The sequence below is a fragment of the Tamandua tetradactyla genome, chromosome 5 (genome assembly GCF_023851605.1).
Source record: "Tamandua tetradactyla isolate mTamTet1 chromosome 5, mTamTet1.pri, whole genome shotgun sequence".
NCBI classification, from domain to species: Eukaryota; Metazoa; Chordata; class Mammalia; order Pilosa; family Myrmecophagidae; genus Tamandua; species Tamandua tetradactyla.
This window is the reverse complement of record NC_135331.1, coordinates 101,872,069-101,885,572: the sequence shown is the minus strand read 5'-3', so window position 1 is coordinate 101,885,572 and position 13,504 is coordinate 101,872,069. Positions and strand designations below refer to the sequence as shown.

Sequence of the window (13,504 nt, the reverse complement as noted above, 5' to 3'; positions counted from 1 at the left end):
GGGGCGGGAGGGGGCGGGGCCCGCACTGCTCCCCACCCCCCGGCGGGGGGAGGGTGCCCGGGAAGGGCACCGGGGGTGAAGGGTGAGGGGGTGGGGGTGAGGGGTGAGGGGGTGGGGGTGAGGGGTGAGGGGGTGGGGGTGAGGGGCGGGCTGATGGGGCCGGGCCGGGGGGGGCCGGGGCCGGGGGCTGGTGTCACCTTGAGGCCCTCGCGGCGCCGCTCCGCCTCCCGCCCGCTCCCGCCGCCGCCTTTTGTCTGAGCCGAGCTGGAGCCAGCGCGCCCCCCCTCTTCCTTCCAGCGCAGCCGAGCCCCGCCCCCGGCCCCCCAAACTCCGCCCTCCCCAAGCCTACTTAATAACTACCCCCAAGGGGGGAAGCAACAGGGGTCCCCCGCGCCCCTTCCTGGCTCCCAGCCTGACTCACCTCACTCGCCACACACGCACCTCCTAGGAAGATCTATACTGCAACTCCTCTCTGTCCTTCATGGAGGGGGCGCCCTAGGTTCAAACAACATATTCCCCTCATCCCTGGTTCCAGCAAGTTGCTAGGGCTGAGTGGTGGGGAGAGATTTGAGTCTTGAGATCCAAGGTACAAGTGTTAGGGAAGAGCTCTTATTCCCAGTTGGGTAGTAAAGGGTTAAGGCAGGAGCCAGAACACTGATGCTCAGACTCAGAACGGGGATGGAATAGGGTGAAAGGGAAGGGATTGAAGCTAGATGTGAGAAGGTACTAACAGAGGGCAGAGAGCAAGACATTGGTACCCACCTTCGCTGAACTGTCTTCTTTCTCTAGAACAGCCCCAGAGAAACAATGAACTGTGTACAGTACCCTGGACTGGAGGTCAGAAAACCAGAGTTCTAATTCTTAATCCAGGCTCTGTGGTTAAAGAGTTGAGTGACCTTGGGCAAGAGCCTTCACCTCTCTGAGCCTTAGTTTCTTTATCTGTGCAGTAAAGTTGTTCATTGAACAATCTGTTAGGGTCCGACCTTCTGTGGATGTGGGAGGCAAAGTTACAGACCAAAGCCCAGACTGAAGATTGCAGGAAGCCTACCCCTTCATGCAGTCCACCCCACACTGCTTTTCCCTGCCTCCCTTGGGACAGGCAGGAAGGGAAATGACATTCATTCATTCCTGGATACATCCATTCAGCAAATAGCTTTTAGTACCTACTGTGTGCCCTATTCAGAAATGAAAAACACAATTCCCTCCCTTCAAGGAGTGCAAAATCTAATGGGAGGGGAGCGTGGAAACCAGTCATTATGATAGACTGCGATAAAAAGCATCCACGATCAATCTCTATTTACACAAATCACCGGGGAATGCTACTCTGTGTCCTGTACTGTGTAAGGGTCTTTGACATATATGAACTATTCTCCCCATTTACCCATAAGGAACCAAGAGACAGAGAGTAACTTGCTCAAGGTCATCTCCCAGCACTAACAGAGCTAGACCTGGGTTATATATATATATATGTTAGTAGAATTAAAAGTTAAACAACATAGGACCACAACATAGGACTGTACAATACAAACAGTATTGTAAATGATGGACCACAGCTAATAGTACAATTATAAAAATGTTTGTTCATGAGCTGTAATGAAGTACCACACTAATGCAAAGTATTAATATTAGGGTAGTATATGGGAACTCTGTATTTTATGCATGATTTTCCTGTAAACCTACAACTTCTCTTAAAAAAAACAAAGTCCATAGGGATATTTGGGGGTAGGAAGTTAGTGTCAGGCAAAGCGTGTATATCTGATCTTTGGGGGGAGGGCCAATCACAGTGATCTGTCTGGGGTCATCGGATCCCTCATCTGGGGAAGAAGAGCCACTGCTCCCACCCCAGCCCCCTCCCCCCCCATGCCCCTGTCCTGCCTCCTTTTTTCTACTCTTCCCTTTCTAGGTGGAGGTGAGGGTGGCTTTCTGACTGCCTTGGCTTCAGAACTATCCAGCTTGACCCTCTCAAGATCAGTGAGTCCATCCCCCCTGCCTGAACAGAGAAGGGGTCGTGGTCCTGAAGAGGCGGGGTTCGTGTTCACCCCCATGGCAGAGGATGAATCTCACTCAACGACTCATTGCAATATCTCCCACCCATACTTTTTGGTAAGTTCTGCCTTACAGCTAACTCCAACTCCTCCTGTTCTGCTTCAGCTCATTCCACCTAGTTCACTCCTCACTGCAGAGGGCAGAGGTTCTAACCCTGGCCTTTCTCAGCCCACACCCCATTTAGTTGTTATAATCCTCCTCCTGCCCCCACTCCCACTGCCTTCTCATTTCCATTTCAAGGGGCTTCATAAGAGGGACAGCCTAACTCCTTCTGGCTAACCCGGTGCTCCCAAGAGACAAAAGATCACCCACTCTTCTACATTCACACACACTGAAGGTTCAAGGAAAAGAGGGGGAGGAAGGAGGGTGCTGTGGAAGAAGCCAGCTGACCAGCTGGTTACCATGGCAACTGGACTTTTTTCTTGAAGATGAGCCTGACTGGGGTGGGCAGAGGTGGGGATTTGGGGCATGACAAAGGGAACCGGGGAACACCAGAAGAGAGAAGAGGACTAGAGGGGCCTGGGCTCAGAGAAGAACAAGGATGAGGAGGTGAAATCAGAGTCCTGATCAAAATCAAAGTCCCTAGGCCATCCTTCCAGGTGACACTGCCTTGCTCCCTCTGCCCATTGCTACACTGTCCTCAGGAGGGTTTCCTGTCAAGAGTGCAGGCACTAGTGCTGGGGACAGTAGGTGACTCAATGCTGACCTCGTGTGGCCAGGAAAGGGGTTGTCATATGCCTGTCACATTTCATGGCTCAGGCCAGACACCTGGTGGGGTTCCTTAAATGTAGCCTCTGGGTGAAAGAGAGAAGCGGTCACTCTACACTCCTGAGTTCTTGTGTCCTTGCAGAGGGCTTAGATGTCTCCATTCCACTGATAAAGCAAAGAAGGTTTCACTGAAAAAAAATTTTTTAAGCTTTGCACTAGAAACAGGGAAAACTGGCTCTGCACTTTCTATTTGACCTTTGGCAAGTCAACTTGCCTCTCTGAGCCTCAGCTTCCTAACTGTATAATGGGGATAAGAATTTCAGACTTTGAACGGAGGCAGTCCAGGTAACATATATGTGTATATATAGATATAAAACATAAAATTTCTCATTTTAACCACATTCGAGTACACAATTCATTGGCATTAATTACATTTACGATGTTGTGTTACCAGCACCACTATCCATTACCACAACTTTTCCATCACCCCTACTACTGTACTCTTGAGGATGAGTATCAGCCTTTGAGGATGGGAGAGGAACATATCAGGAGACTGAGAACGTTTGAAGTCACACTTGCCCAAAGGGAAGGGGGTGACTCAGTTCCCTTGGGCTTTCCCACCCCAACATGTTATGATAAAAAGCTCTCCCTGGTGGCTGCTCAGTGCTTCATGCTCCACAAATGCTCCACAGAAGCCCTCCACTTTGGGTCTCCATGGGGATGGAGAACAGTGGGTCATCTTCTCCCCATAGCCCTCTGTGGTAGTTAGATTCAGGTGTCAACTTGGCTAGGTGAAGGTGCCTAGTTCTGTTGCTGTGGACATGAGCCAATGGCATGTGAACCTCATCTGTTGCTGATTACAATCTGCAGTCGGCTAGGAGGCGTGCCTGCTGCAATGAATGATGTTTGATTTAATTGGTTGGTGCTTAACTGAGAGAGCTCAATGTGGCACAGCCCAAACAACTCAGTATACCTCATCTCAGCACTCACAGCTAAACCCAGGCCTCTGGAGATGCAGAAAGGAATCACCCCGGGGAAAGTTGTTGGAACCCCAAAGGCCTGGAGAGAAGGTCAGCAGAGATTACCCTGTGCTTTCCCACGTAAGAAAGAACCTCAGTTGAAAGTTAGCTGCCTTTCCTCTGAAGAACTATACATTAACTAAATAAATTCCCTTTTATTGAAAGCCAATCTATCTCTGCTGTGTTGCATTCCGGCAGCTTGCAAACTAGAATACCCTCCCCCACTCTCCTCTCTTCATTTACCCCTCAGAGACTGGGTCTTTCTCCCTAGTCCTTCTCCCTTCCCACTCCCAGTGTGAATACACCTTCCCTGCTCCTTACCCTACTGCGTGGGCCTCCTCTGTGTGCCCTCACCACACTCTGTTCTTATCTTGTCTTAGCCCCAGAGCTCTGTGTGTATTTGCCAAGCAGCTTTTTAAAGATTGGCACCATGGGATGTTTGCTGCTGGTGGTGGTTGGTTATTAGTGTTACTGTGATACTTGGTTATACCTCCAGCAAAGGGAACAATGTTAGACATATAGAAGAAACTCATAGATGTTCGTCTCAAATGGATGAATGGGTGGATCAATGAAATGAGGTTGCACAGGGAAAAGCAGTGGGGAAACTGGTTTGTAGCTGTCTACACCCACCCCCCAATGTTGGAGATGGAAAAGGTAGATGTTCCCTTGGGATGACTCTCTAAGAGCATCGCTGGGCCCTAGGTTGCTGGTGTGTGGGGTGGGGGTGGAGGGAGAAGGGAAGAAAGGATAAACCATGGGGCACTGATTTGGGACTTACCATGTCCTGTCCTGCCTCCATTTCCTATTCTTCCCCTTCTAGGCAAGGTGAGGGTGGTTGGGGGTTCTCCTAAGGCCTCCCCTGGGCCCAGGGATGCAGACACAGGGAAAGAGGAAAGCTGTGCTGGGACTGTGGCTGTGGCAAGGACGTCAGCAGAATATATGTCTGCAGCTTCCTTTCCTGGTCCCACCACAAGGAACTGAACTTCCCTAACCATTCAGAGTAACTAGATGCTGCAACCACCCCAGGCCAGTGTTTCACCCCTGTGAAAAAGAAACTCATGGCCACACTCGGTTTTTTAGACACCATTCTACCCGAGAAAACCTGCTTTCCCAAAACGCATCCTCATGCCCAATTCTATGTGATCTGTGTGATTGGCACAGGAGACCCTTAGCCAAGACCCAAGGGGAGAAGTGCTCCTTTCAAGACTTTTTGGTGGTGGTGATGGTGTTTCCCCACCCAAACGCCTGGGCACTCATGCGGAAAGGTGAGAAAGCAAGAGAAATTGAGTGAAATAGGAAGCAATGATTGCCCGTCCCGCCACCCACCTGTCCCCCCCCCAAGACGTCCAGCTCATGCGGGCAATTAATAGATATTCCTTTAGAAACGAACACACAAAGAGGTGAATGAAATGAGTAAAGTGAGGGAACAATGAATATATGGAATTAGTGAATGGAACGAAGAAGGAAAAGAAAAAGAGTGAGTGAAAGAATGAATGGGCAAATTAACCAACCAACGGGTGAGTCAGGAACGGGTAACCCCAGACTCGAGCCAACTCAGAGGGCGGGGCGAGGGGGATTCCGTTGGGGCGGGGCCTCCGTCCGGAAGCGCCCGTCAGGGGTGGGGCCACCGGGAGCGCTGCACCCTCTCGCGGGGGTCCGAGGGGCGGAGCGCGAGAGGGAACCGAGCGGGGAAGCCCAGCTGCTCCAAGTATCCGCTGCGGTGGATTCGATCAGCGCTAGGATCCTCGTCCTCGCTTCTCGCCGACCCGCTGGGCTCCCTCAGTCCAGGTAGGAGGCCTCTCGGGGCCTGGCGCCCGCCCCGCGAGGCGAGCCCGCAACCCGGAAAGGCGGCGCGGCGGCGCCGGGAGCTGGATCCTGCTGGGTCCGGGCCCCCGCGGGCGGGCGCCGCGAGCATGTCCGAGGCGCGGAAGGGGCCAGACGAGGCGGACGAGAGCCAGTGCGACTCGGGCATCGAGTCTCTGCGTTCTCTCCGCTCGCTGCCCGAGCCCGCCCCCGCCGCGGGTCCCGGGTCCTCGGAAGGCGGCGGCCGCCAGCCCTGGACCCAGCCCCCGAGGACCGCCGAGGAGCCACAGGAGAAAGAAGACGCGGATGGGGAGCGGGCTGACTCCACCTATGGCTCCTCCTCGCTCACCGAACCCCTACCCTTGCTGGGGGGTCCCGAGGCCGAGAACCCGGCCACAGGCTTGCCGCTTCTCCCCGCGGGGGCGCTGAGCCCTCAGCAGCTGGAAGCCCTCACCTACATCTCCGAGGACGGAGACACGTGAGTACGGGGGGCGAGGCTGAGGTGGGACCCCTTTTCCTCCGGGAGCCCCAGCAAGCTGGACACCATGCTCTGAGGCTCGCGCTAACTACAAACTTAACTCTCAGTCCACTTTTGGGCTCTCGCTGAGCCCAGACTAGAGGGCCTGTCATCATTCCTCTACCTTCCCTTTCAGGGGTGCCCAGAGCCCGCAGGGCTCTTATGCAGGAGGCTAGTACCCCAGCCAGCAACCTACCAAATAACCTACCCTGAGGAAGAGAAAATTCCCCTGACCAGTCCAGTTGTTTTGTTTTGTTTTTTTTCTTGATGGATGGGGGCAGGCATCCTTGTTTGCTCAATATCTGGGATGCCCCACTCCTGCCAGCTACAGGTTGCCATTGGGGACTGGGAGGCTGGGAGAAGTGCTGGGCTGCAGAGCTGAGCTGTCTCTGAGGAGGAGAGCCAGACTGGGGCACCCTTTCTGCAGCAGACAGGCTGCTGGCTGCCCCAGCTTACTTCCTCTGCTGAGAAAGGGGAAGTGAGGGCTCGAGTCAGCCTCCTTCACCCACTCTACCTCCTGAGCCCCCAATCCTCCTCACTGTCCTGTCTGACCTCCTCACTTCACGTTTCCTCCCCTAGGCCCAGGTGGAGCTTGATGGGGACTGGGCCAGGTAGAATCATATGTGTGAGGTCTAGCCTGCTGAGGATTTACCCTTCAGAAAGTAGAAGACACTGACAGGATAAGGGGTGGCTGAGGTTTGGGAGTTAGAAACAAAGTTGGGGGTGGGGTGGGTAGGGGGAGCTGGGTTCCCAGATCAGGGCCGCTGGGATGAAGGGGAGGCAGGGATGTCTGCCCTGACCTGCTTTTTTGGAGGTGCAAGGGGCCTAATCCTGGGTAGCCTTTGGCAATGATGGCCTTTGGACCCGGTGCTTGGGAAAGTAGTGACTCCCGGTCTTTTTGCACTCTGTGCCTGGGTCACCAGCACTCAGGCCCAGAACTCCAAGATTTTGGAGGTGCTATGTAGGAGCACCTCCTATGGCTGGCCTTTGAGTCAGGGAGTGAGGGGGATTTCTGACCCTGGCCTCCCCTCTTTGCCTCTCAGCCCCAGCTTTTACCATCTCTAGTTAGAGTCAGGTGTTTGGATTCAGTGTGAATTGTAGAGCAGTGGGAGGCAGGACTTCCCAGGGGGTCCCCAGAGGGGAGAGGGCACTTTCCTCTCCCTGAGGTGCCTGGGGAGGAGCCACTTTCCTCCTTCCGAGGTATAGAAGTGGAAGAGGAAGTGGGAGGAGGGGAGAGTGCGGGAGAGAGGGAGGTGGCTCCAGGAATGTGACCCAGAGAGCAGGCCCTGGCCGAGGGGATTTCCAGAGTGGTTCCTCCCCTCCCCGTCACTCTCTCCTGGGTCTCCTGGGCCTCGCCTGCTGCCAAAGCCAGCCCCCTCCCTCCTGAGCAGCCCCTTCCCCAGCCCAGACAGGCCTTTTAGCCAAGCTGCCCCTTTCACTAATGCCCCAAGGCAGCTGTCCCACCCAGACCCTCGAGCTCCGGCTTTCATTTTCCTCACCTGATGTGGGGGAAACCCCATGGCTGGAACTTCCCCTCTCAGCTGCCCACCTCACCCCCAGGTTAAAGTTCTTGGCCCCCAGCACACACACATTTTCTACACTGCCCAGACCTCCCCTCAGAGATATTTGCAGGAGTTCAGAGCCCCTAGTCGAGCCCCACCTGGTCTGTCCTATCAGAGGAGTAGCCCTCTTGAACTTCTGTCTGAGGGCCGTATGATAGGATGCTTCACTCTCTCCTTGCTCCTCCTCCAAGCTTTGTTTTCTCTCCCTTGGAATGTGTAACATTGCATTGCTGGGGTGAGAGTGACCCCCTACCTCACCCACTTCTGTCCTCCGTTTTGGGGTGGGGGTAGGTGGGGAGCTCAACTTTGGAAACCCCCTCTGGGCTACCCCATCAGCTTTCAGTTTGGCTTTGAGCTACAGTTGATCTAGCTGGGCCGTTGAGGCAGAGAGGATGGGGTGTGGGCAGGGGACAGGAAGGCCCTTGTCCTGTTAGCACCCTGCCCACACTACCAGCCTGCAAGGTCCTCTTGAAGGCCAGACATGGCAACATGGAGCTCCCACTACAGCATCCTGACTTATCATCCCAACTCTCACTTCCTAGTCCAAACTCTCACTTTCTGTGCCAATCTTTTGGGTGGCTAATTAGTGGTTGTGTGTTCCTTCTAACCCTAGGATCCCAGCCTATCTTTTCTGGCCTGGGCCCTGACCTCAAGTCCCCCCTCCCCCCAGGCTGATCCACCTGGCAGTGATCCATGAAGCCCCAGCCGTGCTGCTCTGTTGCCTGGCTTTGCTGCCCCAGGAAGTCGTGGACATTCAGAACAACCTTTACCAGGTGGGCAGAGAGAGTGGGCTGTGCCCAAATACCCTATCTCCCCAGGTACCATCCCTAGCAGCCATTCAAGATTCTGTAGTGTGTTCAATCAGGAAACAGACACCAGACACTGGCCTAGAAGCCGAGGACAAAGAAACAAGTAAGACACAGCCCACAAGGTACTCGTAGACTGGAGTAGAGAACTCATGTAAACACCTAATTACATAGCTTAGTTGCAAGCTTTGTGATAGAGACGCATACCAGCTGCTGTGGGATCCAGTATCTGTGTGGAGCAGCCAAGGAAGGCTTTATACAGGAGGGGGCTTCTAAATGGGAAATGGGATCTTAAAGGAGGAGTTTGGAAGTTTACTAGGTAGAGACTGCCTGGTACCTTTACCCTACCAAGCCAAACCCTTCCCTGAAGCCTAACCCCTGGGGATTATAGAGTTCACAGAGGATGAGAGACTGCTCCAGGGGCAAAGAGAAGTATAAGAGTAGAGGGACACTTTTATCACACTACTGCAAGAATTGGGATTCTGATTGCTGGGGGAAGGGGATGGGGTATAACAGAGGGAAGGGCTTGGTAGTGTTTCTTTGAGATACCAGGGCTATGGCCTTTATAAGTTGTCTTCAGAGAAAGTGCTGGCAGCTGGGGATTCCTGTGCTTACCCTAGCATGTTCCCAGAGGTGGCAGCACATCTGACTGTCCCTGTGACCCTCTGCTTATGCCCACAGACAGCCCTCCACCTGGCTGTGCATCTGGACCAGCCAGGTGCAGTTCAGGCACTGGTGCTGAAGGGAGCCAGCCGGGTACTCCAGGATCGGCATGGTGACACAGCCCTGCATGTGGCTTGCCAACGCCAACACCTGGCCTGTGCTCGCTGCCTGCTGGAGGGACAGCCAGAACCAGGCAGAAGACCACCTCACTCCCTGGACCTCCAACTGCAAAACTGGCAAGGTGCGGGCAGCCTAGGGGCCCTGTGGAGTGAGGAGGGGGTGGGAGACAGGGACCTCATTCTCAGGGAGGGGAGAGTCTCAGCTTGTTCACTTATACATCTCCAGCTCTAAGCACGTAGGTACTCAGCACAGCTTTTTTGAATGAATGAATGTATTTAATTTGGAATTTACCAAGCATCTACTGTGGGCTCAGCAGAGAGTTAAATTGCCCTTGAGATATTCTGTTTAATAGGGATCAGAGGACCTTATTAAGTCACCCAACAACAGTGTGCTGAGGGCCATCTACATGCCAGACACTATTCTAAGAGCTGGACTTATATCTGTGAGCCAAACTGAAAAAGGTTGAAATGGACAATAAATATAAGCAGTCAAACATGTAGTACGTTAAAATGCAGCAAGTGCTATGGAAAAAAAAGCAGAGTAAGGGAAACTGAATTGTGGGGGTTTGGGAAGGTTGATGTGATTTTTAAATTGGGTGGTTAGGAAGGCCTCATGGAGTGGGGACATTTGAAATGGACACTCAAATGAGGTGCGGGACATCAATATGAATCTGAGTCTCTAAGACTAAGCAGTTGAATCCAGTCCAGAAAGGCTAGGGGGACTTGGCACCTGGGGGAGGGGCTGGGTTTTACATGCCTATCTGAGAACTTCTTAGAGAAGGTGGCTTTTGCACTGGACTTGAAGGCAGGTAGAGTTTCATTTTAGTTCGGGGTTGTGGGCAGGGGAGATGGTGTCACTCAGAATCCTGACCTCTGAACCATGCAAGTTTCAATAACATGACTCTGAATAGGTGGAAACTTTGAGTTCCTTTCCCCTCAGACTTTTGAGGGGGTTTTTGAGTCTGCGTTTTAACAGTCCTGTGATCAGAGACTTTGAGTGGGCAGCGGGTCCCTTGGGACTGAGGGGTAGGGCAGTCCCAGGGAGAGAGGGAGTTGGTGGATCTAGATCAGCACCTCCCACCCTCACCCCATCCCAGGTCTGGCCTGTCTCCACATCGCCACCCTACAGAGGAACCGGCAGCTAATGGAACTGCTGCTTCAAAACGGAGCCGACATTGACGCGCAGGTGAGGCAGCCAATCAGGGTGCTGCCTGGCTCAGGGCCCGCCCCCACCTGGTCCCGGCCCAGCTCGCTGCCTCCTGAGGACCGTGGCTGACATCCTCATTCCCTTCCAGGAGGGCACCAGTGGGAAGACAGCGCTACACCTGGCCGTGGAAACGCAGGAGCGGGCCCTGGTGCAGTTTCTGCTCCAAGCCGGTGCCCGGGTGGATGCCCGCATGCTCAACGGATGTACACCCCTGCACCTCGCTGCTGGCAGGGGCCTGAGAAGCATTTCATCTACCTTGTGTGAGGCAGGCGCTGACTCCTTACTACGGAATGTGGAGGATGAGACACCCCAGGACCTGGCTGAGGATGTAAGAGGCATACACATTGCTCTGCTCTCCAGGCTCTCCCACACCCATAGCAGAGACAGGACCATTAATTAGCTGAAAGGGCCACACTGGATGTGAGGAGTCCCTGGGTCTAATGGCTTACTCAGTTACTAAGCAACCGTGAGACCTTGGGCAAGCCTCTGATCCTCTCTGAGCCTGTTTGTTTATTTAGATGGGACAAGAGCACCCAAATTTGGGCACCTATAGGAGCCCTGCAGCTAAAGTGAATCAGTGAAGTAGGCCAGAAATAAGAACAGGGGGTCTTCAGCAAATTGTGGCAGAGTACAAGGTGGGCCTGGTGTTACCAGAATTTCCAGTTTTGTGTGTGTGTGTGTGGGTGGGTTTTTTTGTATGCAGTATGGTGAGAGTCACATTTCATTCTTTTTCCATGTGAATATCCCATTATTGCAGCACCATTTGTTGAATTGGGGGTGGGGGGGTGGGGGGAGTATACCAGCCAGGAAGCAGACCTGAGTCTCTCGCATGGCAGGCAAGAATTCTGCCACTGAACTACCCTTGCACCCGCTCTTCCAGTTGTTTTTTGTTTTGTTTTGTTTTGTTTTTTACATGGGCAGGCACCGGGAATCAAACCCGGGTCTCTGGCATGGCAGGTGAGAACTCTGCCACTGAGCCACCATTGCCCGCCCTCTTCCAGTTTTTTAAGAGAGGTGAAAGCCGGCTTTTCTGTGTAGTCTTTCCCATTTTTAAATGTTTAATTTAAAAATATATTCCAAATTTTTTGTGAACACTTCTTTCTACTGCTCCTTCCCCCAAAGAGACCCATGGACTGGACTTCTTTCTATTAAGAAAGAAGGCCCCTTGTAGCTCCCATATTCTGCATTGTATTAGAGAATGAGGGCCTGCCTAAGGCCTCATAGCAGGGCCACTATTCTTGAGGTTAATAGGGAGGCTTGGTTCCTAATGTCCTTCAGGTGTCATTTGGTGCAGAGGTAGTGCCCCAAGAAATTTCCCCATCTGCCCTCCTTCTCACTGCCTTTTTTTTTTTTTTTTTTTTAAACATGGGCAGGCACTGGGAATCGAACCCGGGTCCTCTGGCATGAGCCACCGTGGCCCGCCCTGCCTTTTCTTTTCATGACCTCTAACCCTGCTTCTCTCCTTTCTGTCTCTCAGCCCTTTCCTCTTTTGCCCTTTGATGACCTGAAGATCTCAGGGAAGCCACTGCTGTGTGCTGACTGAAGCCAGCGCGGGGTCAGGGGCCCTGGGGGCTCCTTTTTCCATCTGGAAGCTCGGACCATAGTTGCTGCAGTTTGGACCCAGGCAATGTGCCCTTCTGGTACTGTGGGGACTATGAGGACAGAGCCCAGGGACAGCACAGTCCTGAGCTGAGAGGAGGAATCACAAGAGAGCCAGTCTGGAAGGAACAGCTTCCCTGGTGGACGGAGATTCTTGGAAGACCCTTTAAAGCCCCAAGTTATCCTGGGCGAAGCCTGTTTGCCCCTCTTATAGATGGTGGGAGCTCTTGTTTCTACCCATGTTGGGTCAGCCTGAAACTGTCAACCATTGCAAAATCATGTACTCCTGACTCAGGAGAAAGGTTGAAATACGAGCAAGCAGGACCCTGAGGGTCCCATCTTACTTCTTTTGAGAACTCTAATACTATGTTTAATGACTTCAATGCAGAAGCCCTTGAACTGAGCCTTTGGGGAAGGGAAGTTTCAGTACATGACACTAAAACAGCAGAAACTTAAAAAGTTTTTCCCCTTCAGAATTATTTTGTATGTTGTGTGTGTAGAGTCTTTTGACAGGCCTGCCTGGTGACTTTGTGGTACAGTCAGAATTAAGGAAATTGTCCCCTGAGCTGGGAAGGACCTTATTGGGTGAGGTGGGTGAGGTAAGAGCCCTCAGTGACTTCTTTCTGTCTAGCACAGTGGAAATGCAAGATAAAGAGAATGAGGAATGAGAAGACACAGGTCCTGAGGTTTCACTGCTGTCCTGGAGGTTGTCATCTGGAGGAACCTGGAGAAAAGGGCTAATTTAGGGAGGGTGGGCAACAAAGGAGCAGTGACTTTTTATATTTTCCCCTCATTCCACACATATTTAAAGGCCCTGTTAGATCAGGCCTCTGCTGGGGAGAGCATGGGGGGATAAACCAGCATGGTCTCTTGTGACTTGGATCTTACTGTCTAGTGAGTGCGACAGCCATTAAAATGATAAAATCCAAATAGATATGTGAATTTACAAATACGTGGATTACAAATACAACTGCGATGGTGATGGTTGCTGTGAAAGAAAAGAATAGTGGAATGAGAACAATGGACTGTGTATAGGGTCATACTTTGGTCAAACGACGCTTCTCTGAGTGTCATTTTTAACAAGATGAGTTAGGGTTGAGAAAGCAGAGCATTTAGGGGAAAGGCCTTTGTGAGTTAGAGGAACTGAGAGCAAGCTGGTGGGACTCTGGAGTTGGTGAGTGAGTGGGCCAGGAAGACAGCGGCCAAATCATGCATAGCCTCGAAGGTTGTGGGGAGTGGAGAGACACAATTGCTGATCCAGCCTAAAAAAGGAAGGGGGCATCATACTGTCAGAAAATGGGAAAATTAACGTAAAGGGACGCGGGAAGCACCCTCGAGGCTCGGGGCTACTGGCTTCTCCCGCCCAGGAGTAGCCCAGCTCCTCGGAGCCAAGCCGCGACTCCCTCCGGACCGCGCGGGGGCGCTGTGGCCGGGCAGTGGCCCGGGGCTCTGCGT

General features: G+C 52.8%; 1 protein-coding gene across 1 annotated transcript; it reads left to right on the top strand.

The window, feature by feature from the left end:
• The first annotated feature begins 5,671 nt into the window (after positions 1–5,671).
• Positions 5,672–12,981, top strand: NFKBIE (NFKB inhibitor epsilon). The gene is made up of 6 exons (XM_077161938.1): positions 5,672–6,054; positions 8,326–8,428; positions 9,143–9,365; positions 10,341–10,429; positions 10,539–10,778; positions 11,928–12,981. The coding sequence occupies exons 1-6, from the start codon at positions 5,687–5,689 to the stop codon at positions 11,991–11,993; spliced, it is 1,089 nt and encodes a 362-aa protein (XP_077018053.1). The 5' UTR covers positions 5,672–5,686; the 3' UTR covers positions 11,994–12,981.
• Positions 12,982–13,504: the final 523 nt, after the last annotated feature.

Bases quoted from the DNA above. Each gene is read 5' to 3' on its own strand.
- NFKBIE (XM_077161938.1), top strand. From the start codon at position 5,687: ATGTCCGAGGCGCGGAAGGGGCCAGACGAGGCGGACGAGAGCCAGTGC. The intron at 10,430-10,538 runs GTGAGGCAGCCA...ATTCCCTTCCAG, and splicing joins GAGCCGACATTGACGCGCAG to GAGGGCACCAGTGGGAAGAC. The intron at 10,779-11,927 runs GTAAGAGGCATA...TCTGTCTCTCAG, and splicing joins CCCAGGACCTGGCTGAGGAT to CCCTTTCCTCTTTTGCCCTT.